This window comes from Lepidochelys kempii, chromosome 7 (genome assembly GCF_965140265.1).
Source record: "Lepidochelys kempii isolate rLepKem1 chromosome 7, rLepKem1.hap2, whole genome shotgun sequence".
Classification (NCBI taxonomy): domain Eukaryota; kingdom Metazoa; phylum Chordata; order Testudines; family Cheloniidae; genus Lepidochelys; species Lepidochelys kempii.
The window spans coordinates 124,429,088-124,456,549 of NC_133262.1; the positions used below are offsets into that span (position 1 = coordinate 124,429,088).

Here is a 27,462-nt window from a genome sequence, read left to right on the forward strand (position 1 = left end):
AGTTTGGCTCATGAAGATTAACTGATTGGAAGCACTCAAGCTCAAGTCCTCTAGCTGTCCTTGGGCCCAGGCTGCTTCCGCTTGCAACCCTGCCAACCACATTAAAAAATGCGATCAGACACACCAAGGGCCCGGAGAGCGAGCCAATTGCTATGCAAACTCAGTCCTACCAGGGGCTGCTAAACTTTGTCAAACAACATGTGGGGAAGTTTTGTTTAACTGGATGAAACTAAGAAAAGTTCACTGAATTCTTCAAAGACCGTGGGCCAGATGCGAAACAAGATTGCTAGACAGACACAGCTTCCGCCAGCTCCTCCCTGGTTCCACTGTTGCTGGGAATTGATTCAAATGACAGATCTCCGCTGGTTGCAGAGCTGTGCTGCCGACAGCAGAATGATGAGGGGATGAGACGTAGCCTAGCTGCTTTGGTCTTCATCTATTCCTAAAATTTCTGCTATGTTCAACCTAGAGGAAAGACATGAATTTAAAGTAGCCTCTTGCCAACCCAAAGCTAAATAAAAATTCTTCGGTGTATAGTGTGGCAAAAAAAGTCCACAGACGGTGTTCCAGACCAGGTTCATCTATTACTGCTCCTTACAGACACCAGTTAGAACAACACCTACATGAAACCAGCTGCAACAAAATCCCACTTTGCTACAGTGTCAAACATATGAAGGCTCAGCAGAGAATTTCTAAATGCAAAACTAATCAAAATCTGCACTAAAACACTCATAGCAAGGAAAATCTGTAGAGGAGTGTGACCAAGGGACCCCCTCGCACCAACTGGCAGAGGGCACACATAGGGGTTACAGGGATCCTTCTGGTCAGGTAGATACATAAGAATTCACCAATGGGTGGCATATAAGCCAGAAACGTACTGGTCATCATAATCATTGCCAAATATATGTCTGGATAATATTTAAGGATTTATATAGGTATCCTGAAAACTACGTTCTTAAGGGACGTGAATTAAGACAGGCCACCAGAACAATTAGAGGATTGGGCCAAAAGAAATCTGATCTGGAGGATGGTGTGGATTGCACCTTCAGCAAGTTTGCAGATGACACTAAACTGGGAGGAGTGGTAGATACGCTGGAGGGTAGGGATAGCATACAGAGGGACCCAGACAAATTGGAGGATTGGGCCAAAAGAAATCTGATGAGGTTCAACAACGACAAGTGCAGAGTCCTGCACTTAGGACGGAAGAATCCAATGCACTACTACAGACTAGGGACCGAATGGCTTGGCAGCAGTTCTGCAGAAAAGGACCTGGGGGTTACAGTGGACGAGAAGCTGGATATGAGTCAACAGTGTGCCCTTGTTGCCAAGAAGACCAATGGCATTTTGGGATGTATAAGTAGGGGCATGCCGCAGATCGAGGGATGTGATCTTTCCCCTTTATTCGACATTGGTGAGGCCTCATCTGGAGTACTATGTCCAGTTTTGGGCCACACACTACAAGAAGGATGTGGAAAAATTGGAAAACGTCCAGCGGAGGGCAACAAAAATGATTAGGGGACTGGAACACATGACTTTTGAGGAGAGGCTGAGGGAACTGGGATTGTTTAGTCTGCAGAAGAGAAGAATGAGGGGGGATTTTATAGCTGCTTTCAACTACCTGAAAGGGGGTTCCAAAGAGGATGGATCTAGACTGTTCTCAATGGTAGCAGATGACAGAACAAGCAGTAATGGTCTCAAGTTGCAGTGGGGGAGATTTAGGTTGGATATTAGGAAAAACTTTTTCACTATGAGGGTGGTGAAGCACTGGCATGCGTTACCTAGGGAGGTGGTGGAATCTGCATCGTTAGAGGTTTTTAAGGTCAAGCTTGACAAAGCCCTGGCGGGGATGATTTAGTTGGGGATTGGTTCTGCTTTGAGCAGGGGGTTGGACTAGATGACCTCCTGAGGTCCCTTCCAACCCTGATATTCTATGATTCTAAGCTGATAAACAGGTTCTGTTCAGGCAGGATGCATCTCTCTGTTGGGTCAAGTGTGTTCTGAGCATTGTATGTATCACAAAGGGATCACACTGAGCCAGACCCTAATCAAAGTTTGCAAAAGCTATAAAATGGGGCTGTCAGTGACTACATTGCTCCTGATACACCAAACCTTCACCCACTGAGTGCAGAGTTAAAGTGAAGCAAGCAACCTTGTTCCTGGCCCAATGACAAGCTCCTGAGCAGCCCCAGGATGGGGCGGGGGAGCGGGGGTGCTCCCTCTGGACCTCTTACACTTGAGAAAATGTTTGTATTGAGCTGTAGAAGCCACAGGACATGGAATAAGGGTATTAGCCACTGCAAATTCCACAGCTTGTCTCCACTCCACCACCGAGTCGAGTCGTTACATGTCACACGGGGCTGACCTCAAAGCAGCTAATGCTTGAAGAACCTGGGAACATATGGCAGACCACTGGCTGCTGGAACTAGAAGGGAACGTGTGCTTATCTCGAATGTCCATAAAACGTTAATGCAGAGTTCTAACTCCAAAGCAAATCAATTATGCCACAAAATTATATGCAGGATATTAAATAATTCACCAGAGGGAAAAGTCTAAATAAAAGCAATGGGTCTTTTGAATACACGCACATGCCCCTGTTTGATAAGCTCCATAAGCCTTTGGAGACACTGCGTAAAGAATGGTCTATAAAATAAGGAGTATCATGTTCACACCCCCACGTCAGCAGAGAAAGCTTTACATTAATTGGTACAATGCACAACCTTCAGGAAGAAAGATCCAATGGAAGGTTCCGCCCCCCTGATGTCTGGGCAGCATCATTTGTACGTGTCTCTTTGGAATAAAGGGCTTTTATCGCCCTTCACAGCACACACACCCAGTTACATTTCCTGCACCGAGGGGCAGCAGTTCTTGTTACTGTAACCAAAACCATCCTTGAAAGTCAATGGTCCGGACAGCTGAATTCATCCTTTCCTTGGCCATGACACCCCAACCCTTCCAAACAGACCCAAGCAACTCTTCATAATCCAGCTATGGAGGAGAAAAAACGGCATGGTAATTAACACACGCAGCAATGGCCTAATGAATCCCTAATGCACCAAGACATAGCTTTGGGGCTCAGGGTCCACCAGCAAGGTCCAGCGCCCTGCAGAGCCCTCCCCACGGCCCACCCCCAGAAGAAAAGACATTTGCAAGAATGTTTTTATTCTCCTACAGAACAGGAGTTTGCTGCTGTGATCCCCTCCCCAGACCCTGGCCAGCATAAGGAAGAGCCTCTTCTCAGGATGCCCTGCTGAAAAGTAGCAAGGACTCCACTACCGGGGTCGCATGGGATTCTCAAGCTCTGCCCTGCATGCCTCACACCAGTGTGAGATGGCACACAGAATGGACTGTGCAGTTCTTCGTAAGACCATCATTGTCCTTCCCTCTGGGGTGCTTCCCTTTCAGCAACGAAATAGCTAATATTGGCATGTCAAACATCAGAGCCTTCAGCATTAGCCCTCCATTGAGATGAATGGGGCAAGTCAGACCTCGAAGCTTCTAAATGTGTGCAGACTCATGCAGACAGCACTGCATCCGTTTTCACCCCATTTGCAGCCTGACTGACCATGATCTTTCCAGCTCCAAGGGCAAGAGCAATTGTTTTAAATCTCACACTCACATTCTGAAGCACAAGATGGCAGCCTCCCAGAAAATGGGTATGGGCTCTCTGAGCCACTATAGTTCAGCCCCGGTCAAGCCCTGCAATATTCTAAATTAGATGCAAAGATGCCTGAACCTAAGAGATGTTTTTAAGTGTGTAGAGAGAGAACGATTCACTAGAGTTCCCCTTTTTTCAACAGCCAGTGTTCCGATTTCCAAGCATCTCCGGCTGTGCCATCAGGCACTCACTGGCTGCTGTGATCCTAACACCAATTCTATCGGTGTGACACAATCTGCTCCGTGCACATCAGAGAGAGCTCCTGAAAACAAAACATCTAACCCTTGAAAGCTGGATGCATTTCCACCAACGTGGACTGTTTTCTTTTAATAAAACAAAAGTCGTATTTTAGCTTTCTGTGCCTTCTGGGGACTGTTTTCCACATTTTTGGTGTAATCCTCAAATTGACTGCAGCTTTTGGAGTCATGCTAACGATCTATTATCATTGCTTTCAGTATACGACTAAGGTAGGCACTTCATTATCTTAACGAGCAGATGTACTTAATGAGGTGGTACTTTGTCAATTTAGTCCTAAAGGAAAAATTAAGAGAAGAGAACGTTTCCATTTCTAGTGAAAAATCCAACTGCAGAATAATTCGGGTGGCTGCTATTCTTCAGAGAGCAACAGATTTCCTCTAAATGAGCATCAGAGCTGCAGCATCACTGCGCTGGTTTTCTGGTGAGGAAGACGTTATTTAAAACATCACCGGCTCACAACTGTATTTATGTTGTCTGGGTTATGAAGAAAACAGCTCAATGATTTTCCTTCATTTAAGTAAATTTTTACTGCTAGATTGGTACCAGTGGAGACAGGGAAGCTGTATTTATTCTCAAAAAAGGCACAGCATGGGCAGAATCTGTCCAAGCATCCTTCAACCCTGACCCGGTAGGACCAACACCAGGAGCCGAGTACGCCAGTCACAGGGTCCATGCCTGGCTTCTCTGCTAGGCTGTGACTACCAACAAAGGGTCAAGAATGAGGGTGACACTTGTCAACTAGGAACTGGACCGAGGCTATCCACAATCCCACAGGGCTAGTTACTAGGACCCTGCTGGTAAACACCGAAGCCTTGTGTTATTGGTTGTCTTTGACATTGAACAACAACCTTAAGATGCAGGAAACCTGTTGGTGAAAACACATCCTGGCTTCGGAAGATTCAAATATTTTATTACTGGTTACATATCAAGCGTACCTCTGATTCTCTTGCCTTCACACCTAACCAGTAATAACAGCCAGGGAAGATCCAGAAGTCACTTCAGAATGGGCAGATGGAGTGACTTTAAAGAGGCCATCAGTGTGCTCATTAAGGCACCCCCTGCTGGCGTATTACTGGGCCATTAGCAGCAAACTTAAACCAAAAAGGCCATTAGCGTGTTCCCATTCCAACCAGAGGAACATGAAACAGACAAATGGGTGGAATGCTATCACAGACAACACCAATCATTGGCACACAGGTGGAAATCCAGTCTAGTCAAGCAGTTTAGGTCCAACAGGTGATTTTCTGCAAACCCCTCTGAAGCTAGAATGGAAGCGTCTAGTGGCTTGGAGCTATTCACCACTACCACCCAAAAACCCAGCCACTGCTAACGTGCAATTTTTGTGTTTCTCAACAGAGGCACCATTGAGCCAGCAAAGCGAGAGAGGGAGCTCTCCCCTGCTAATACAGTTCTGCAGGCCAGATGGGTCAGCTGCACTCCCATGCAATCAGGTGGTCACCCCAATCACACTGAGAAATGCTTTCCCCTCCTTCAGCCACTGACTCTACCATCTCTGCCCACAGAAGCTGCTCCCAGTGACTTCCACAGCTGAAGCTTTGTGCCAGGTGTTAACCTTCCCGTCAGAACACACAGGTAGCGAGCAGCTTAACCAACACACCTGCAGGGCAGGTGTCTGCACCACCGCAGCCAGCGCGCAGGAAAGAATTGGCGGTAAGGGCTGCCCTCTTTCCAGCCCATGGTGCAGAGCAGATGGGATCTGCACAGCAGGGCCTCAAGCAACAGGGCGGGGATGCAAATAACATGAGCTAAGCAGATTCTGCCCAAACCTCACAAACCGTTACCACCTTAAGGAGGCAGGGGACCAGGAGGACAGAAAGGTTCACCGGAGGGTAAACAGCTCGGTAGGTAAACGCTTGTCTGCTAAGACCCACATAGCCAGGCTGGCATGTTTGCTGAACATAGGGAGAGATTCCCAAGCAGCTGACTAGTGCAGTTCTGCAGCAGAGGGTCCCTTCTCCCCCAGCATGCTACCATCGCCTGAGCAGAACGGGCCCTCACCTGAAGAGGGCAGGACAACTTTGCAGAGCAGTAGGCTCCCGGAGTGCAGGGATGGGTCTGCCTGGAAATCACCCTCCCCGTCCCTGCCTTGTTGCCTTTCTGAGTGGGGAGAAGGGAAGGGGCTCCTCCGATTACAGGCAATGAAGAGAAACCCAGAAAGCCTGGCTGAAGCAGGCAGAGACTCGGGAGCAAAGTGCTCCTCCCCACCTTTGAGTGGGCCTACATGCCCGGGAGTCGGCTTACTGCGGCCATGAGGAGATGAGAGGGTGGGTAACTGGGGCAGCAGGATTGCCAAGTCAACCAACAGGTGTTTGCACCACTGCAGGCTGCGTTCTCCCTGTCAAAGGGGGAGTCATAGCCGCATGCCGGGATGCGCTCCCCTGCAGCACGATCCGGCCCAGGCAGCACCTCAGCCAGCTCCACAAACCTCCATTTGTCCAAGAGGCAAAACCCCTAAAAGAATTAACCCAAAAGAGCAACAAAGCCATTAAAAGCAGAACAGCAGCACTGGGGCTGGCAAGTGCCTTGGGCTGCCAGAAAACCAGAGCCAACAGCCTTGGGCACTCGTGTCAGCCTCCTACACTGCCACGCTCCTTCGGAGGCCACCTGGGACAGCATCTGGGCAGAGGGAGTTAGGCCTGGTCTACACTGATCGGCTGGTACGGTGACCCCACTAACCCCTCCCCCACGTGGACGCAAGTTATACTAGCAAGAGAGTCCTTCGGCCTGTATAACTGATACACCAGATCCCCAAGCGAAGTGAGTCCAAAGGACTCGTGTGCCAATGTCACTGCATTTACACCAGGGCGTCTGCTGGCAGAGCTGCATTGTCGAAGTCACACCCTAGCTGAGAGCTATGCCAGCACAGTTCAAGTGTAGAGCAGACCCAAGCCGCTGAAAGAGGGGAAGTGTCCCTTGGTGAAACCGGATGGCTTCCTACCTGATCTGCACATGATGGGAGCTGCACATGATGGGAGCTGCACTATCCTTTCTGTGTGGGTGGGACCAGACCCAGAACGCCACTCAACTAACACGCCCTACTCCTGGAACTGGGCCAATGCCATTAGCAACAGCATCTGACTTAAGCTACTGCATGAAGGGTGAAGGAAAACCAAGGCAGAATGACACGGGCTCATGCACCATAAGAGAAACGAATCAAAGTGAGTCAACTGATTAAATTGCAACAAATGGAAACCAACACAACTGTTACGAAGAGATGTGATTTTCAGCTGCCTCTGTTGGAGAGTTACACACAAGGAGAAGGGACAAACAACAAGAAACTAGTGAAAAAATAGCTGAAAGAACAAGTGGTGACTCCATGGAAAACTGGAAGAGCCTATGTGTAGACAGTGATGCTTGTTACTTGCTGCTTTTTTCCCCCCATCCTCCCATTTTAAATTACTAGCCATGCTGGCATGGAAAAACAGGATCTTTGCTCCTCAGATTCCATCTACTCCTACTCCATCCCCAGGTAAAGCCAGAATCCTGTTTACGTCAGAATTAGCTGCTGCAGAGGGCTCCAGGATTTCACTAATAGGGACCTGTGAGGTCAGGTGGCGAATGAGCAGCAAGAGCATATAAACTCAGAGAAACCAAGATCCTCTCTTGCCACAGTCACCACAGCATGTAAGCTCCGCTTTTCCATGCCAAAGTCCCTCGCAACAAAAACTGCAGAAGATATGATATACAAGAAGAGATCTTCCAACCCGCCCCCTCAAACAGCAGCCGAATGCGTAGAGTAGACCAAGAGTCCAGGTCTCCTGGGTTCTACTCCTAGAAGGTGCCCTCGCTTGAGTGAGTCACAATCTCCGCACCCCATGGTACCCATCTGGAAAAGAAGGATTATTACACACAGCTACCTCTCGCGGGAGTCGTGAAGCTTAATTAAAGTAGGTGCAAAGGGATTTTAATACAACAAATTAAAAAACCTCTATTCCAAGCAGCTTGGAAAATTCTTTCCACTCCTCCAGCCTGGTGTCTTGCTAACAGGAGTCTGCATGACACAGGGCAGCATCTATTGGAGAAAAGACATTTGCTAGCTCACTCCTGGGAGCACTCTTATGAGACTGCATTCCTGTAACTATCCCAGCTGTAACCGTGGCAATAACAGGGGTGAGGATTTGAAAGCAAACTACCAATGGCACCAGGAGTAATTGTTTTAGTTAGTTAAAGGCCTTTTGTTATCTTATAACACAAGATCAGCCAGGTTTGATTAGCAGTGGCAGCATGCCAAAGGTCATTACTATTAAAACATACCTCAGTGAGCAGTTTAATTGAGTCATCATTCTGTCACTAGTCAGCATTTACAATTGGGCATACCAATCAATACCAACAGACCTAGAGAGCAAACCAAGCCAGCCTGAATGCCAGAGCAGAGCCCACAAAACTACTCCCACTGCCTGCCAGAGCCTGGCTGCATAGTGTGCAGGTGATCATCATCTAACTGTTCTTCCACCTAGGCCTGGCTACGTTCACCCACCACCGTGGGTCACTGCCTATCACAATGGAAGGGAAGAGGATCTGAGAGGCACTAGCCGGTCCCACAATGTGTACAGCCAGCCTCTTTGGTCACTTGATCCCCTAATGTTGTTTCAGCCAAGCAGGCTCCCTCTGCCTCTTCAACTGCTAAGTTAGTGCTTGAGGGTTGCACTATTGTACATTTCTATTTATCTTACACTTCCCTTGGCTATTCCAGTTCCCATCAAATCAGTCCAAAGCTCGTCCTCCCTCTTTACTCATCTGCTGGTCACCACGGACCCTTCGTTGCACTCTCAAGCTGAGTGGCGCTCCCTGTGATCTGCATAGAAGCACAGTGTCTTCCCAGGACTCCTGTGTAAACCCTACAGCGATTCATTACAATATTCCTAGACCACAAGCATGTCTCACCCCACTTTGAGATACTGGACTCCTTGCTGTACGGCATGTATCACAGCAGCGTACCAGACAGGCTGCAGCTTTCCAAGGAATCCCTGTACGGCCCCTCCTCCGGTGGTGGAGTGGTGAAAAAAGAGGTGGGTAAGCTGACCTTTTCAGCGTTGCAGGCCAGGCAGCGGTAAGGCAGGTACTAAGGAGGTGCAGATGTGCCCTCATTGGGTTTAGGCTCTGGTGACGTTGGAGGTAAACATGAGATGTGCCAGTAAAATGTGTTTTTAGCAGTCACTCACAGACCAACTTATCAATTACATTGTTCTTTAATTATTGTAATAGTTTTGTCTCTAAAAGTGAGTAAACTCCATATTCCCCCAGAGAGAAGAGAAGAGAAGAGATTACCCACTTCCTCTCCCAGCACTCCAGTCCCCGGCACCTGAGTTCATTCTGTGGAGCACCTGGAAGATGGCAAGGGGCTGTCATTTGAGAGCTGGGAGATAGGGCTATACCAATGCAAACAGCATCACAGTCTCAAACTTAAATCTAAGCTATCCACACACAGTCTGGCTGCTCACACAGATTGACAGCCAGCGTATCCCTTCTGTATGCCCAAGTGATGCTCCGCATACCCGCTGCCCCACAAATATCTCCTGTGAGGGCGCAGACAGCAGCCGCAGAACCAGCGGTGCCTTCTGCACAAAGGAAAAGTACCACCCAGGGCAGCTCCTTGGGCTTTCTGACTCTAGCCAGTCTCATTCCAAGTTGAGATGGGTTCTACCAGGACAAATAGAATCACTTAAGACATGAATCAAAAGATCTATTACACCTCGCTACAAGCTGTAGAGACATTCCCCATTACAGATAATGGGGAAGTTCAATCTATTAATCATTGTGTTAATCTATTTATTCACCTTGAGAAAATTACTGATCAGGAGAAAGTCTATTAAAAGAGTACAATGATTCAGCGGCCACCTCTCCCTCTGTGTGAGCCATCTCAGTCCCTTTGAACTTGGCCATAATAAAATTCTCATTAAATGCAAACCTGCAAGATGTTAACATAAAGGGGCTCATTAGCCTCAAAAAAATCACTTGCCTTGAAAGTTGCTTATTTCCTCAGAGGTGTGAAGGTCAGTTTTCCATCCACTGGCTACTGGGGTTTCTTATTTCAGCCAATCAGTGCAGCAGTGACATATTGGAAAATCAACACAACTCAACCATTTGTGCCTGACACCAACAACCCCATGCACAGCAGTAAAAAAAACAACGAGGAGTCCTTGTGGCACCTTAGAGACGAACACATTGATTTGGGCATAAGCTTTCATGGGCTACAGCTTACCTCATCGGCTGCATGCAGTGGAAAATACAGTAGGAAGAAATATATTGTGATACAGCATGGCCAGAGGGCAGCAGGAGGGTGATGGAGGGGAGATATGTAAGCCCCAGGATGATGAAAGCCTTATTCCCCCTAGAGGGAAGAGAGGTTGCTATAGATTAATTAGAGCACCTGAAGCCAGTCACCTGATAAAACCCCCTGCTTCAATCAGGGAGTTGGAGGAGTTGAAGCAGAGTGCTTTGGTGCTGGAGCAGACAGCAGTTTGGAGGGGAGCAGAGAAGAGTTTGGAGAAGTGCTGTGGCGGACCAGAAGACCAAGACCCTGGGTAAAGGGAAACCCGGCTTGTGCAGAGCAGAGGGACTCCACAGACACAAGGGGTTGGGAGAAACCTGGCCCAAGCAGAGAGAGGGCAGGAAGCCCCACAAGCTGAAGGGATGGAGAGGGAAGTAGCCCAGGGGAAGGAATCAACAGTTCAAGTGGTTTGCTGCTATCCCTAGGGCCCCTGGGCTGCGACCCAAAGTAGAGGGCGGGCCCGGGTCCCTCCCTCTCCACTCCCCTTCTCTGGGATACTAGTGAGACAGTTAATACCCCAGATCGGGGGGCGAGAAATGGCGCCCTGCACCCCCCCCAAGAAGAGAAAGCGCGGGACCCACCATAGTAGTGCTGGCACTTTGCCACAATATACACAGAGAACACGAAACAATGGGTCTTGCCATACCACCTGTGATGAGACGACTCAATTAAGGTGGGCTGTTCTCAGCAACACCCATTGTTTCGTGTTCTCTGTCACCTAGCCAGTTCTTAATCCCTTTTACCTATGCTTCATCGACATTGCATGGCACTTATTTTTTAACCAGAAAGACATGTGCCTTCTATGACGAGATAACTGGCTCTGTGGATGAGGGGAAAGCAGTGGACGTGTTGCTCCTTGACTTTAGCAAAGCTTTTGGCACGGTCTCCCACAGTATTCTTGCCAACAAGTTAAGGAAGTATGGGCTGGATGAATGGACTATAAGGTGGATAGAAAGCTGGTTAGATTATCGGGCTCAACGGGTAGTGATCAATGGCTCCATGTCTAGTTGGCAGCCGGTATCAAGTGGAGTGCCCCAAGGGTCGGTCCTGGGGCCGGTTTTGTTCAATATCTTCAAAAATGATCTGGAGGATGCTGTGGATTGCACCCTCAGCAAGTTTGCAGATGACACTAAACTGGGAGGAGTGGTAGATACGCTGGAGGGTAGGGATAGGATACAGAGGGACCTAGACGAATTAGAGGATTGGGCCAAAAGAAATCTGATGAGGTTCAACAACGACAAGTGCAGAAGAACCCCATGCACCGCTACAAACTAGGGATTGAATGGCTTGGCAGCAGTTCTGCAGAAAGGGACCTAGGGGTTACAGTGGACGAGAAGCTGGATATGAGCCAACAGTGTGCCCTTGTTGCCAAGAAGGCCAATGGCATTTTGGGACGTATACGTAGGGGCACTGCCAGAAGATCGAGGGATGTGATCGTTCCCCTCTATTCGACATTGGTGAGGCCTCATCTGGAGTACTGTGTCCAGTTTTGGGCCACACACTACAAGAAGGATGTGTAATTGGAAAACGTCCAGCGGAGGGCTACAAAAATGATTAGGGGACTGGAACACATGACTTATGAAGAGAGACAAACATGGGATTGTTTAGTTTGCAGAAGAGAAGAATGAGGGGGGATTTGATAGCTGCTTTCAACTACCTGAAAGGGAGTTCCAAAGAGGATGGATCTAGACTGTTCTCAGTGGTAGCTGATGACAGAACAAGGAGTAATGGTCTCAAGTTGCAGTGGGGGAGGTTTAGGTTGGACATTAGGAAAAACTTTTTCATTAGGAGGGTGGTGAAGCACTGGAATGCGTTACCTAGGGAGGTGGTGGAATCTCCTTCCTTGGATATTTTTAAGGTCAGGCTTGACAAAGCCCTGGCTCGGATGATTTAGTTGGGGATTGGTCCTGCTTTGAGCAGGGGGTTGGACTAGATGACCTCCTGAGGTCCCTTCCAACCCTGATATTCTATGATTCTATGTGATGCTAAGTCAAACCCCTTACAGAAGTGAAGTATATTACATCTGCAGTTATCTTTATCAACCAAACTTACCTCAGAGAATGAGATCAGGTTTGCTTGGCAAGAACTATTTTCCAAAAAACCACGTTGTTGGCAATAATTGTATTCCTAGCCTTTAATTCTTTGGTGATTGAATCCTGGATTGGCGTTCCCGTTATTTTGCCCAGGCTAACCAGTCTATACTTACCCTAGTCAACCCACTTGCCGTTCATGAATAGGGCACAACATTAGCGCTCTTCCAGTCTTCTGGTATTTCCCCTGTACTCCAAGATTTATTAAAATTTAACAGCAGCAAGCCATACATCTCCCCAGCCAACTCTTTTAGGACTCTCGGGTGAAAGTTATCTGGGCCTGCAGATTTCAAAATGTTTATCTCTAGCAGATGTTGTTTAACATTCTCCATCGTAGGTGCTGGAACTGGGGTGCTGCCAGACCTGTTGGCTTGAAGTGGTAGCAACAACCCAAATACATGATTTCCATCTGCAGCACCCCCATTATAAAAACTGTTCCAGCACCACTGTTCTCCGCAGTAACTAATGGATTGGAAAGTACTTCCTCATCCTCGTGTGATTTCAATACATCATCCTGCTCCTTTTCAAACGCTGAATAGAAATATCTCAAAAATTTCTGCCTTTTCATTCTTAACAATGTTACCATCTCCATCTGATAATGGGTCTATACCACCACTTGGATTTCTTTCATTCCGAATATACTTAAAATCCTCCTTATTGCCCTTGGCTCTGCCAGCCATAGAGTTTCCCTGGTCTTTAGCTTACCTTATCAATTTGCTAAACTTCATGACTCCTCATTTATATCGATTGCAATCTATTTCCCCTTTTTCCCCATGTTTGACATTGCTTTTTTATTTCTAATCTCTGCTTTCACTCCCCCAAATGAACAAGAATGGGCTTTTAGCCAAAGTTGTCCTCTTTCTTGATTGTGGTGTTGTTGCTTTTTGGCCACCTAATCAGTTAAAATACTCCCACTTTTCATTCATATTTTTCTGTCTACATTTTTCCTCCCAATCAATTTCACTAATAATTTTCTTCATCTTTGGGAAATGAGCCCTTTTGAAGTACTAAGTGTGTATATCATTGGCTGGGACTGTCCTCCATTTGCCTTTATTGAAAGCAATCAGGTCATGATCACTGATCCCTAGGCAACCACCAACTTCCCATCCTGGGAGTAATTTAACTTCAGCCATCACAATGAGGACCAAAACGTAGCTCTGCTTGTATGCAGAGAACAACCCAAATCTTTCATAATGCGTGTCCTTGACGGTGGAAGCTGAGAGTCTTTGAACAAAACATGCCAACAGTAGACAATGGCCCACTGGCACCAAGCCACTGGTTGGGATTAAGGGTAAAAGCCAGTTTCTAAAGCTTCCATGATATGCCAGTCCAAGATGCAGGGGTGCCCACATTTTGACCAACTGAGACCTGCATAAACAACCTGCCTAAATCAGAATGCCTTGCCTTCCTTGGGAGAAACGCAGCCCTTCTCGCCTTTCACACAGTACGTGTGACCAGCAGATGCTGCAGGCCCCAGCAGACAGCACAGAGCAGCGAGAAGAAATTACAGAGACTAAAATGGGAAACAGGGTGATGGTTTACGTGCAATAGTCTTGAAAGTCCGGCCCACAGAAATGGAAGCCCCGCCTGCAAGACGGAAGAACACAGCTTCACAACAGAACCCACCACTTCAGCCCAGCCAGGGTCGGCAGGCAAGTCCACGCGAGCTTTGCTCAAGTTGAAGCGGCATGGATACAATCTTTGTCAACTGCTGGATGATCAACTCCCCCAAGCGCAGTCTGGGCTGCACGCAGGCCGGCCACCAGGCTAATACGGATTAAAGAAATCCCAGGGTTCTAAGTGATACTGTAGTGGCATCACCAGGACCTACTCAAAAACCTTTGCCCAGGAAGAGGGGCTCTGACAGCCTCCCACAGGGAACTACAATTCATGACACAGAAGGGATCTGAACTGAAAGGGAGGGTGGAAGAACAGCATGCACGGAGCAACAACAACAAAAATCTCTCTCAAAGCTAAAACAGGAGCCTATGGGGCCAGTTTCCCCCGTCCACCCGCTCTGCCGGCTGTTGGGTGCCCCCGGCGAGGGCAGCAGTGGGAAGGAAATCACGTTGCCAATTGTTTGCTTTTATCTTTTCAGCTGCTTGAGAGGATCACTTTTAATGAATAAGTGTTGGGGAGACTGAGTGCCCAGACGGGAAAGTGAACCTGCTCGTTTACAGGCTACAGATCAAGCCTAGAAACCTGAGCAGCCACATGCTTTCCACCTGTGAATACTCCCTTCCCAGTTTAGAGAGGCTTCTGCACTTCCAGAGCACTCCAAGGGCAGACACTTGTGACACTTTAAATGCTATCTGCTCTGCGGCTTCATTTAGGGAGTATTATCTGCCCACAAAGGTTTCATTTTCAGATCTGTTTATGAAAAATAAAGATGGGAACAAAGTAAGTCTTCTGGAAGCTCTAAGTGAGGAAATGAAACTTACAGACGAAACCTGTAAAGGTGGTTAAGAGACACATAAAACAAGTATTTCCTTGAAATGTGCCCTCAGAGGGAGTTTGCCTTGTACACGCTGTTGTCTGTTGTGAAAGAATTGCAAAGAACCTAGACAGCTCCACCGAGCTACGTTCTACTTCCCAGGAAGGCAGCATGCCTCAGGGCACTTCCAATTTGGACTCTGCTCCTGACGTTTAGTGTGGACTTGGGCCTCAGTTTCCCCTTCTGGAAAATATGGCCAATGCCACTGATTATTTACACGGTGGTGCCCACATGGTGCTTGGTGCTTCCCAGTGCCTGCCCGCCCCATGGAACACCCCATCGGCAATGAGAAAAACACACCAAAAGGTGGGAGAAAGGGATCCAACACCCAAGGAGTGACTGGGGTGCAGGTGGGCACAAGCCTTGGTAGCTGACATGGGTTTTTAATTTTAAATTAATTTTAAAGTCAAACACTAAATTCCCCTCCCTCCACCTTCCAACCAAACTGGGTCAGACCCCTGGGCCATCCAGCCCAGCGTTCTGTCTTCAGCAATGGCTTGAGACTAGAGATTTCAGAGCAAGAAACTTTGAAGCTCTGATGGAAGCCTCTACAGCTGTGGACTAATACGGCAATAGGGACAGTTAATCCCTAGCCCCACTGACTAGTGACTGATTTGTGGCCCCGGGGCAGGAGAGTTCAATAGGTTCAACTGAAACCATCTTCAAATAAGCATTTTTACATTTTTTTTCCTTATTTTTTTTTTAATTCCTTGCAGTTTTAAAGGGGGCTTGGGAATGGGCTCAAAGCCTCTGCTATGGGCTCTGCAAAGAGGATCTCTGTGGGCAAGACTGACACCACGAGCAGACAACTCAGAAGCAGCGATTTTAGACTCATGAATGCAATGGAATCAAGCAAGAGTGAAAGCCCATTTGACCCACAATCGCCCTGCCAGCCTGCAAGGGGCGCAATAAGGATCAACTCATTAGGTGCTTTGACAGCACAGAACCCCCGGAAGAGCTCAGCATTATTATAAAAAGTAGTTCACACTTTCATGAGCCCTCCACCCTCTTTGCTGAAGGCAGCAATTTAGCCTAACACAGCAAATCAAATTCCAAAACAAACTCTGTGCAACAAACATGGAAGTGTTGAAACAGGGCAGAGCCACGCAGAACACCTCCCAAGAACTCCAACGCTGCTATTCATTCCCACGCCTTACCTGATATTGACTAACGCATGGGTCACCTTGCTGGCGGGCTCCTTCCACTGACCGGCATTGGTCGAAAGCCGTAGAACTGAAAGAGAGGGAGAGAGATCCTTAAGACTGCTGGCACTGAACCGACAACAGAGCAACACATTCTAACCTGAAACGTCCGGTAAAACGGCAGCCGGAGGGCCGAGTCACAACGAGACCAGCCTTCGAGAGCGCACCTGTTTTAGTTTGGCCAGCAGAACCTCACCCTCTGCCCCCGGTCTGGTTAGCACAACCTGAGTACGGGGTCACACTCTCGGGCCATAATACGCAGCCTCTTCTGAGGCCATTTCAGAGATTTTAGGAATATAAAAAAGCTGCATAGGCCAAAGTGCAGTCTCCTTTTCTGGAGCAGGGTGAGGGGGAGCTAGTCCTGTCAACCTGATTTTATCTCCGTGTCTCCAAATCCCCGTCCTCCAGAAACAAGAGCTGAACGTCGTGGATTCATTCATTGCTCTCTGCTTTTGCCACTTTCTCTGGGATCTTACTCCACATTTGCTCCCCTTCTCCTCAGCTCCAGTTCCTATTTATTCAGGGTTCCAAACGTTCTAGACCTCGCCCCGTAGTTTCAGACGATCCCCATGCAGAAAGTTTCTTTGGCTCTGTTAACCAGCCTCACAGAGAAGGATCACACACCGGTAAGGGGAGAAGCCTGCTCCCCAGAGAGACCAGCACGCCCCCTCTGCCTCACAGAGTCAGGGAGCAGATCTGAAAACATTCCAGACCGGGCAGAACATCTCTGGAAGCCCAGTGTGCTGCTGACAGAGTGCCCAAGGTATTTATTCAGGTCCAGAGTGTTTCCAGGCGGCCCATCATCTCGGCACCCACACCTCAAACACAGTTACAAAGCAGTGAAGAAATCCAGAACAAAGGGCGTTTTCTTTACGCAGTGTGCTCTGCTGGAACTGTGGGTGAATTCATACGGTCAAGGAATAATCCATTTATGATTCCACGCCTGGAGCGAGGATTTTCTGAAAAGGGGTACCTGGTACTTGTACATGGACACAGCTTCTTGCCCCCGGAGCACAGTGCCCTCACTAGGGCTGTCTATAAACATCAGTACTACTTCAGCAAAGCCTGTGAATCCATGAGCAGGGTGGGTTAATGTACAGCGCTCACCAGCTCTGCAGACCTGGGTAAAGGAAGATTCAGGGCACAAACACATAAGAACGGCCAGACTGGGTCAGACCAATGGTCCATCTAGCCCAGTATCCTGTCTGCCGACACTGGCCAATGCCAGGTGCCCCAGAGGGAATGAACAGAACAGGGAATCATCAAGTGATCCATCCCGTTACCCATTCCCAGCTTCTGGCAAACGGAGGCTAGGGACACCATCCCTGCCCATCCTGGCTAATAACCATTGATGGACCTGTCCTCCATGAATTTATCTAGTTCTTTTTTGAATCCTGTTATAATCTTGGCCTTCACAACATCCTCTGGCAAGGAGTTCCGCAGGTTGACTGCGTTGTGTGAAAAAATACTTCCTTGTGTTTGTTTTAAATCTGGCTGCCTATTAATGTCATTGGGTGACCCCTAGTTCTTGTGTTTATGGGAAGCAGTAAATAACACTTCCTTAGTTACTTTCTCCACACCAGTTATGATTTTATAGACCTCAATCATATCCCCCCCTTAGCTGTCTCTTTTCCAAGCTGAAAAGTCCCAGTCTTATTAATCTCTCCTCATACGGCAGCCGTTCCATACCCCTAATCATTTTTGTTGCCCTTTTCTGAACCTTTTCCAATTCCAATATATCTTTTCTGAGATGGGGCAACCACATCTGCAGGCAGTATTCGAGATGTGGGACTACCATGGATTTATACAGAGACAATATGATATTGTCTGTCTTATTATCTATACCTTTCTTAACGATTCCCAGAATTCTGTTTGTTTTTTTGTCTGCTGCTGCACACTGAGTGGATGTTTTCAGAGAACTATCCACAATGATTCCAAGAGCTCTTTCTTGAGTGGTAACAGCTAATTTAGACCCCATCATTTTATATGTACAGTTGGGATTATGTTTTCCAATGCGCATTACTTTGCATTTATCAACATTGAATTTCATCTGCCATTTTGTTGCCTAGTCACCCAGGTTTGAGATATCCTTTTGTAGCTCTTCGCAGTCTGCCTGGGACTTAACTATCTTGAGTAGTTTTGTATCATCTGCAAATTTGGCCACCTCACTGTTTACCCCTTTTCCCAGATTATTTTTGAATATGTTGACTAGGACTGGGACCAATACAGACCACTATTTACCTCTCTCCATTCTGAAAACTGACCATTTATTCCTACCCTTTGTTTCCTATCTTTTATTCAGTTACCAATCCACAAGAGGACCTGCCCTCTTATCCCATGACTGCTTACTTTGCTTAAGAGCCTTTGGTGAGGGCCCTTGTCAAAGGCTTTCTGAAATCTAAATACACTATATTCACTGGATTCCCCTTGTCCACATGCTTGTTAACCCCCTCAAAGAATTCTAGTAGATTGGTAAGGCATTGATTTCCCTTTACAAAAACCATGTTGACTATTCTCCAAAAAATTATGTTCATCTATGTGTCTGACAATTTTGTTCTTTACTATAGTTTCGATCAGTTTGCCTGGTACTGAAGTGAGTCTTACTGGCCTGAAATTGCCGGGGTCTCCTCTGGAGCCCTTTTTAGAAATTGGCGTCACATTCCTATCCTCCAGTCATTTGGTACGGAAGCTAATTTAAATGATAGGTCACAGAAAATAGTTAGTAGTCCTGCAATTTCACATTTGAGTTCCTTCAGAACTCTTGGGTGATTATCATCTGGTCTTGGTGACTTACTACTGTTCAGTGTATCAATTTGTTCAAAAACCTTCTCTAATGACACCTCAATCTGAGACAGTTCCTCAGATGTGTCACCTAAAAAGAATGGCTCAGATTTGGTAATCTCCGTAACATCCTCAACCATGAAGACCGACGCAAAGAATTCATTTAGTTTCTCCGCAATGGCCATATTGTCCTTGAGTGCTCCTTTAGTATCTCGATCGTCCAGTGGCCCCACGGGTTGTTTAGCAGGCTTCCTGCTTCTGATGTATTTTAAAAAAAATTTTGCTATTACTTTTTGAGTCTTTGGCTAGCTGTTCTTCAGATTCTTTTTTGGGCTTCCTAATTATATTTTACACTTCACTTGCCAGAGTTTATGCTCCTTTCTATTTTCCTCACTAGGATTTAACTTCCACTTTTTAAAGGAGGCCTTTTTGCCTCTCACTGCTTCATTTACTTTGTTCTTTAGCTAAGGTGGCACTTTTTTAGTTCTCTTACTATGTTTTTTAATTTGGGGTATACATTTAAGTTAAGCCTCTATTATGCTGTCTTTAAAAAGTTTCCATGCAGCTTGCAGGGATTTCACTTTTGGTGCTGTACTTTTTAATTTCTGTTTAACTAACTTCCTCATTTTTGTGTAGTTCCCCTTTCTGAAATTAAATGCTACCGTGTTGGGCCACTGTGGGGTTTTCCCCACCACAGGAATTTTAATTTAATTATATTATGGTCACTATTACCAAGCAGTCCAGCTATATTCACCTCTTGAACCTGATCCTATGCTCCAATTAGGACTAAATCAAGAATTGTCTCTCCTCTCATGGGTTCCAGGACCAGCTGCTCCAAGAAGTCATTTAAGGTGTCAAGAAACTTCATCTCTGCATCCCGTCCTGAGGCGACATGTACCCAGCCAACATGGGGATAGTTGAAATCCCTCATTATTATTGAGTTTTTTATTTTAATGGCCTCTCTAATCTCCCTGAGCATTTCACAGTCACTATCACCATCCTGGCCAGGTGGTCAGTAATATCCCTACTGCTATATTCTTATTATCCGAGCATGGAATTACTATCCATAGAGATTCTGTGGTACAGTTTGGTTCATTTAAGATTTTTACTGCATTTGATTCTTCGCTTTCTTTCACATCTAGTGCTATGAACTTTACAAGAACTGGGCCATTTGGACCCTGTCCTTTAGCTCTATTATTAGTCTCCACTCACAGCTGGCCCAGCAGAAGGGCAAGTGCAGAGCGAGCACATTGGCAAAGCCTGGGGAAAGCTCCTTGCATGCCTAGCCAGACACAGCTGTAGCGCCTTGCTTCCAGGAGCCCCAGACACCTGCTGTTTCCTAGAGGACAAGAAGATGCCGGCTCTGAGCATAGCACTGTTTTCTCAGAGAGCAAGTATCCCATTCCTAACACCGGCAGCAATCACTTCAGAGCGGTTTCCACTCAGGCATCTGTAGTGTGAATTCACAGGGTTTCGCTTCACAGAGCGGAATGGAAAACGTACTCATGTGAGAAATGAATTGCTTCAGCAGGTCAGACATGCCTATTGCAGCCCAGTCGAAAGAGTATGAGCGTGGATTCCTTCGTTCCACTTTTCTCTGGCTTCACCTGCTGCCCAGTGCAGACACGTCCCCGTTACCAGCTTAGCTCCTTGGGCAGTGATTGGCTCCAAAGGGAAGGGCAGCAGCATTTGCTTTGTGAGCACCACTGACTCTTTGGTAGAATCATAGAATCATGGAATCATAGAATATCAGGGTTGGAAGGGACCCCAGAAGGTCATCTAGTCCAACCCCCTGCTCAAAGCAGGACCAATTCCCAGTTAAATCATCCCAGCCAGGGCTTTGTCAAGCCTGACCTTAAAAACCTCTAAGGAAGGAGATTCTACCACCTCCCTAGGTAACGCATTCCAGTGTTTCACCACCCTCTTAGTGAAAAAGTTTTTCCTAATATCCAATCGAAACCTTCCCCACTGCAACTTGAGACCATTACTCCTCGTTCTGTCATCTGCTACCATTGAGAACAGCCTAGAGCCATCCTCTTTGGAACCCCCTTTCAGGTAGTTGAAAGCAGCTATCAAATCCCCCCTCATTCTTCTCTTCTGCAGGCTAAACAATCCCAGTTCCCTCAGCCTCTCCTCATAAGTCATGTGTTCCAGTCCCCTAATCATTTTTGTTGCCCTTCGCTGGACTCTCTCCAATTTATCCACAATTGCATGGGTGACAAAAAACAGGTAATTTACAACAGAGGGATAAAAACAGAAGAACATAAGAACGGCCAGACTCAGTCAGACCAATGGTCCATCTAGCCCAGTATCCTGCCTCTGACAGCAGCCGGTGCCAGGTGCCCCAGAGGGAATGAACAAAGCAGGGGAATTTATTGAGCGATCCATTTCCTGTCCTCCAGTCCTAGCTTCTGGCAGTCAGAGGTTTAGGGACACCCAGAGCATGGGGTTGTCTCCCTGCCCATCTTGGCTAACAGCCATTGATGGACCTATCCTCCAGGAACTTAGCTAGTTCTTTTTTTAACCCACTTATATTTTTAACCTTCACAACTTCTCCTGGCCAGGAGTTCCACAGGTTGACCATGCGTTGTATGAAGAAGCATTTCCTTCTGTTTGTTTTAAACCTGCTGCCTATTAATTTCGTTTGGTGACCCCTGGTTCTTGTGTTATGGAAAGGGGCAAATAACACTTCTTTATTCACTGTCTCCATACCAGTCATGGTTTTATAGCCCTCCGTCATATCCCCCCCTTAGTCGTCTCTTTGCCAAGCTAAACAGTCCCATTCTTACTAATCTCTCCTCACACGAAAGCCGTTCCATTCACCTCATCATTTTTGTTGCCCTTTCCACACTTTTTCCAGTTCTAATGTATTTCTGTCATTTATTCTGCAGAGACTCAGTTCAATTGCAGCGTAAGAAACAGCTAATGATCTTTATTTTAATGGGGGTGCTTCTCTGCATCTTGTCTGTAGTGCACTGTGGCTGGCTGGCTCTCTCTTACAGGCCTTCTAACCCCTGTTATGTGCTTGTGTTACTCCCATTATTTACAATGGCAGTTACATGTTCACACTGGGAATGCGAGGGACCGGGGGGATATGCCCTTCAGGAGAGGGGCAGACAAAGAGTACACAGACATCCCTTTATCCGCAGATTCCAGCATGCAGCATTAAACCAGCCCTGCTGCGGTTGTTCTTGAATGCAGGCTCATTTGTATACTGCTTGATTATGCCTCCACATGTTTTTTGCTTCTCTCCTTTGTTCTTCGCTTCCCTGCCGGGTTCACTGGGTGGTATTCCAATGCACTCCTCTCTCTTTGAAGGATGGCTTCTCCTTGCTTTGCCAGTGTGCACATTCTTCTGTCCAGTGACTTCCTCCTCGCTGCCCGTGGGTTTGTGGGGGCTGCTCTCTGGTTTTGTTCTCGTGCCGCAGGAGCGCAGTGTGTGATTTGTCCAAGGCAGCAGGTTTCTTGTCATGCATTTCTCAAATGCTTTTCACCCCTTTTGTTTACAATGCCCATTTCCCTGTGCTGATTGGTTCTGCAGCTTGTGTTTGCTCTCCAACCTCAGACGAAGGCATGTTTTCCCAGCTGGGAGCTCAACATGGCTTGGCAGAGACAAATTATAGGCTGGTTAACTCTACATGAGGGTTCAGGTGTTTCTGATGACATTTCAATATCACATATTTAGTCACATGGGCAAATTCATATTTGCATTAACAACAGATGCTTGTTAGACAGGTGCCCTCTTGTACACCCATACTGGATCACTTTAACAGGCCTGTTCCATTGGTAAAGAGCCAATGAAATTTACTTTGTCCTTTTGGAAAAGAAAAAGTTTATTCTTTTCACAGATTTATCCCTTTCTCAAGTCCTAATTTACTGGGTATCTATGCAAATACAGAAATGTTTATATTCACATACCCCAAACATGCACCACCACGAATATCACACACAGCTTATTTCCTGCTTGTTTTTATCAACAGTATCTCAAAGAGGCCACTCACTCACCCATGGAGTAGAGGTTATCGAAATTCTGGTGCATACGGATGATCTCGTAGTACAGCTCATCGTAGCTGCTGGGCGTTGGGAGGAAGGTGTCTCCGTAGGTGATGAACATGTTGAACAAGTTCACTACCTACAAAAAAAATTAAAATTACAATAGGGGATCATTACACAAAATCTAATTTACAATAGACGCCAATCAGACCCAGATGTGTTTAAAACCTTCAGAGCAATAAGCCCATAGTACACTGGACAATATTCTTTTAGCCCATCAAAGAGTAATCCAAACGCCACCCTCTTGCTCTGTCATTTCTTATGTGGAATGTGCTCAGACCCAACAGCGATGGGCAGCAGGATAAAACCTTAAGACAGGCAGATTTCTGATGCTTTACGGGGTGGGGAGGCTACAGCATGCCCACCATTACCACGACCCAGAAAACTGAGCTAACCAATTCTGAGCATTAGCTTGTAGAGTCCAGTTATCTACAGCTCTGCCTGCTCCAGGGAATAAACCAGCCACCAACTACCTGGGATGAGAAAGGAACTTCCCTTAAGAGCAAACTTATTACATAACTGCCAATCCATTAAGGGGTTTCTTGGACCTCCCTTGGAAGCATCTGCTGTTGGCTACTGTCAGACACAGGCCAATCGGCTAGCTGGGCAGTAATTTTCTATGGGAAATTAAGACAACACCCCCACTTCCTTGTTTGGTTAGCCTTCTCTTTCCAGTTTCAGGGTCTCCCATCCCAAGCTGGCTTTTCCTGATTTCTCCCACAAAACACACTTCACCCAGGCTGGCAAAGGCAGGGAGACAACTCAATCTTGTCTACACCACTGGACTTCCACCCCATCTGGGTATGCAAGACTAATATCTCCCTTCTCCTGCTTTTCTATCTCCCTTCAGTTCCCCCAGAGCACAGCTGTCTGGCAAACCACTGCCCTGGCCCCCAACAGGAGGACCTCTAAGGTCCCTGGTACGAGTTATCCCAGGCATCCTTCTGCCCACACCCCTCATCCCAACAAGTGTTGTCTTTGGGGTTCCCCTATGTTTCCTTAGCATGGATAGGTTCCCAAGCTGGAGAGCTGTACGTTGATCTCTGCACAGCTTAAATACCTGTTCAGCAGGCCAGCCCCAACCCAACATGGAACCCTCTCCTCCGTGTCATTCAATGTGAACCCGGTTTCTCTACACTCACCATGAGCGCCAAGGTGAAGATGTTGTGTTTTGCCAACAGCACAGTCTCGTTGGACATGAGGAATTTCAGCAAGTTGATCAGAGCTAAGGGAAAGAATAAAAGTAATCAAAGCTTTTTCAAGAAGCCATTTAAACACAAGTGCATTTTCACCATCCTAACCACTGGCCCAGTGATCAGGAAGCACTCAAACTTACTGACGGCTTTACAAGTGAAAATGCTATTCTGGTCTGATAAACGACTGTGGAAATTGGCATCATCCCAGGTTTATTCTCCTTCACCAACTTCCAGATCAAATCTGTCAGTTTCAAGTGGAGTTACTTGACAATGAGGTTTTTCTACCTGTCAACACCTCAAGCTATGCCTGGAACCTGGAGAATCCAGCCACCCCCTTTCTGCTCCATACATCATCAACATGAGGTTGTGCAATTAGAACTCTGCTGTCACTTGTGTTGACGACACGAGGCAGCAGAACACGCGGCACGGCTCCTCTCCGGTGGTGTGACGGCACTAGTAAGGATCTGGTACTTTATTGTGCTAGTTATCTACGGCTGTGCAGAGAAAACGATAGACCCAGCTCAGATTCGTCACCTGAATACAAATAAATCAATAAAGGCTCATCCAACACTAGGGAAAGATCGTTAGCCCTTTCATTTGAACTCAGGTAATCTAATTAGAGGGCTTTAAGCGTGTCCAATTTACAAAGCATCACTGCATGCTGAACATTCGCAACAATGGAAGCAGACCATCGGTACTGTTGGTAATTATTAGTGTCAGAGTGATTTTCAAAGATTTCCCCTCCCCTCCACGTGGGATACGGTTGGGAACCAAAGCCCGGTTTGTGGGTCTGCCTACATGAGATTCTAAACCCGTGCTCTACTCTGAAATCAGCCGCCAGAAATGGGGTTCTGGGACTTTAAGACAGCCAAATTAGGTGGACAAGACATGTAAGTTAGGCAGCTGTAAAGGCAGACTTTAAAAGGCTGTTTATTATTCACTGATTAGTACCTGGAGCTAACAGCTTCATGTCAGGCTGTGCCCTCGGTTTTACAGGTACAACTTGGATCTGATTAATCTTTTTCAAAGCCAGCATCCCAGCTTGCAGCACTGCGGCCACCCAGCACATGCTGCAGCCCGTGACCTAGCTCAGCCAGGCAACAGCAGCAGTAAGGCAGGCACCAGCTAAATGAGGGCAGCAGAAGCAGGCTAGCCGGAACAGCAATGGGTGCTGGAGAAAGATGGCTGGTGAGAAACCCACCCTGGAAACTCCAGCAAGGTCTCAGGGAGACTCACTCAAAGTCATCACCCACCCGCGTGTAACAGAGTCAAGGCGAGACCATGGCCCACTTGGAAGGCAGGAGCAGTGGGGGGAAGTTGTCCATGCGTTAACATAGCTCCTGCGAGTGTCCAATATTTGCCTCAGCCTTTGGGCAATACAGCACGAAGGGACCAATTAATCCTTGGACAGTATTTACCCACCACTGCCCTCCACCCTAGTCCTCACTTGTACGTGTTACACACACCAATTCTTAAGTCCCTTCTCAAGGATGCAGGAGCAAACCAGCCCCAATTTGGGAGGGTGCTGTACAGAACAGGAAAACTAGCTTTCAGATGAGGCAGAACTGCCGGCCCCGAAGTGGAAATAGCTACGGGACAGAAAATTTAGTGGGGAAGCAACAAGATATGGGGGAAATTGTCCATTTCTTTGGGTTTCCAGAGACTCAAGCATGCAGAAAAAGGAGTGAGCGACAGACGTGAAGACAGAACAGTGGTCTGAATGGAGCCTGAATAAAGCCCTGAAAGCTCTGCTCCCAATGCCAGAAGTTCACCGAGATCAGCAGAGAGCCTATCCCAGCCCAAAGGGAGGGTAACTGCGACCCCAGCCTCCCGGAGCACATTCCACTACACAGTAGCATTAATGCACTTGGAATTCAGCCACGAAGCACCATCCCCACTACAGCTCATCCTCTGAATCAAACTGTGGTCAGGGCCTTCATTCCACAGGCATTCAGCCCTGGGAGGACTCCAGGCAACTATTTTTCTGGGAACAAAGAAAGAGCAGGTAGAGATGGGCTTTTCGCTGGAGCCAAGATCCCGTTAAAACAGGTTTCCAAGGTAACTAAGCCTCATGGGGAACGCTGCAGTCTCCCACAATCAGTACTTTGGGCTGAAGACAGCTGCCCTGCATCAGTGTCACAGCAGCTTCCGAGGCATTCCTGAGACAAGTACCTGTAAAGAGCCTTGATTTCCGGCCTTGCCCACAGAAGTTCACCTAGCCAAGCCTCTGGCCCAGGTGCTGCTGCTGAACTCCCAGGAGCTGGGATTGCTGGAACTGGAGCAGCAAGGCATCTGGATTGGTCATATCAAGTGGCAAACAGATGGCCCTTGAACTACCTCTTCCCTAGCCTATCTTAGCCTAGGGATCCCCCCCGCCCCCCCAACTCTCACTTTCCTAACAGAACCTTGCTCAGAAGAACTCCATCAGGGCTTTAAACTAGGTTCATCAGGAGAAGGAGACCAAAGCCCTGAGGTAAGTGGGGACGTGGGATACCGGGAAGAAGCATGAGCAGGAGCACGCGAGAGGGCAGGTCTCCTGCCTCATACTGAGAAAGAGGGACGATCAGTGAGTTATCTCAAGTGCCTATACACAAATGCAAGAAGCCTGGGAAACAAACAGTGAGAACTGGAAGTCCTGGAACAGTCAAGGAATTATGATGTGATTGGAATAACAGAGACTTGGTGGGATAACTCACATGACTGGAGTACTGTCATGGATGGATATAAACTGTTCAGGAAGGACAGGCAGGGCAGAAAAGGTATGGGAGTTGCACTGTATGTAAGGGAGCAGTATGACTGCTCAGAGCTCCGGTATGAAACTGCAGAAAAACCTGAGTGTCTGGATTAAGTTTACAAGTGTGAGCAACAAGGGTGATGTCATGGCGGGAGTCTGCTATAGACCACCGGACCAGGGGGATGAGGTGGACGAGGCTTTCTTCCGGCAACTCACAGAAGTTACGAGATCGCAGGCCCTGGTTCTCATGGGAGACTTCCATCACCTGCTGGGAGAGCAATACAGTGGTGCACAGACAATCCAGGAAGTTTTTGGAAAGTGTAGGGGACAATTTCCTGGTGCAAGTGCTGGAGGAACCAACTAGGGGCAGAGCTCTTCTTGACCTGCTGCTCACAAACTGGTAAAAATTAGTAGGGGAAGCTAAAGTGGATGGTAACCTGGGACCAGTGACCATGAGATGGTCGAGTTCAGGATCCTGACACAAGGAAGAAAGGAGAGCAGCAGAATACGGACCCTGGACTTCAGAAAAGCAGACTTTGACTCCCTCAGGGAACTGATGGGCAGGATCCCCTGGGAGAATAACATGAGGGGGAAAGGAGTCCAGGAGAGCTGGCTGTATTTTAAAGAATCCTTATTGAGGTTACAGGGACAAACCATCCCGATGTATAGAAAGAATAGTAGATATGGCAGGCAATCTTTTTTTGCCT

General features: G+C 47.3%; 1 protein-coding gene across 1 annotated transcript in view; it reads right to left on the reverse strand.

Annotated features, from left to right (window-relative positions):
- The window catches only part of ARMH3 (armadillo like helical domain containing 3), a 160,713-nt gene that overhangs the window by 66,476 nt on the left and 66,775 nt on the right, over window positions 1-27,462 (reverse strand). Inside the window, exons 15-17 of the mRNA XM_073354796.1 lie at window positions 23,968-24,050; window positions 22,778-22,904; window positions 15,947-16,022 (exon numbers count right to left, since the gene is read on the reverse strand). Of these exons, the coding sequence (XP_073210897.1) occupies window positions 15,947-16,022; window positions 22,778-22,904; window positions 23,968-24,050 (286 nt within the window). The remainder of the gene's footprint in view (window positions 1-15,946; window positions 16,023-22,777; window positions 22,905-23,967; window positions 24,051-27,462) is intronic.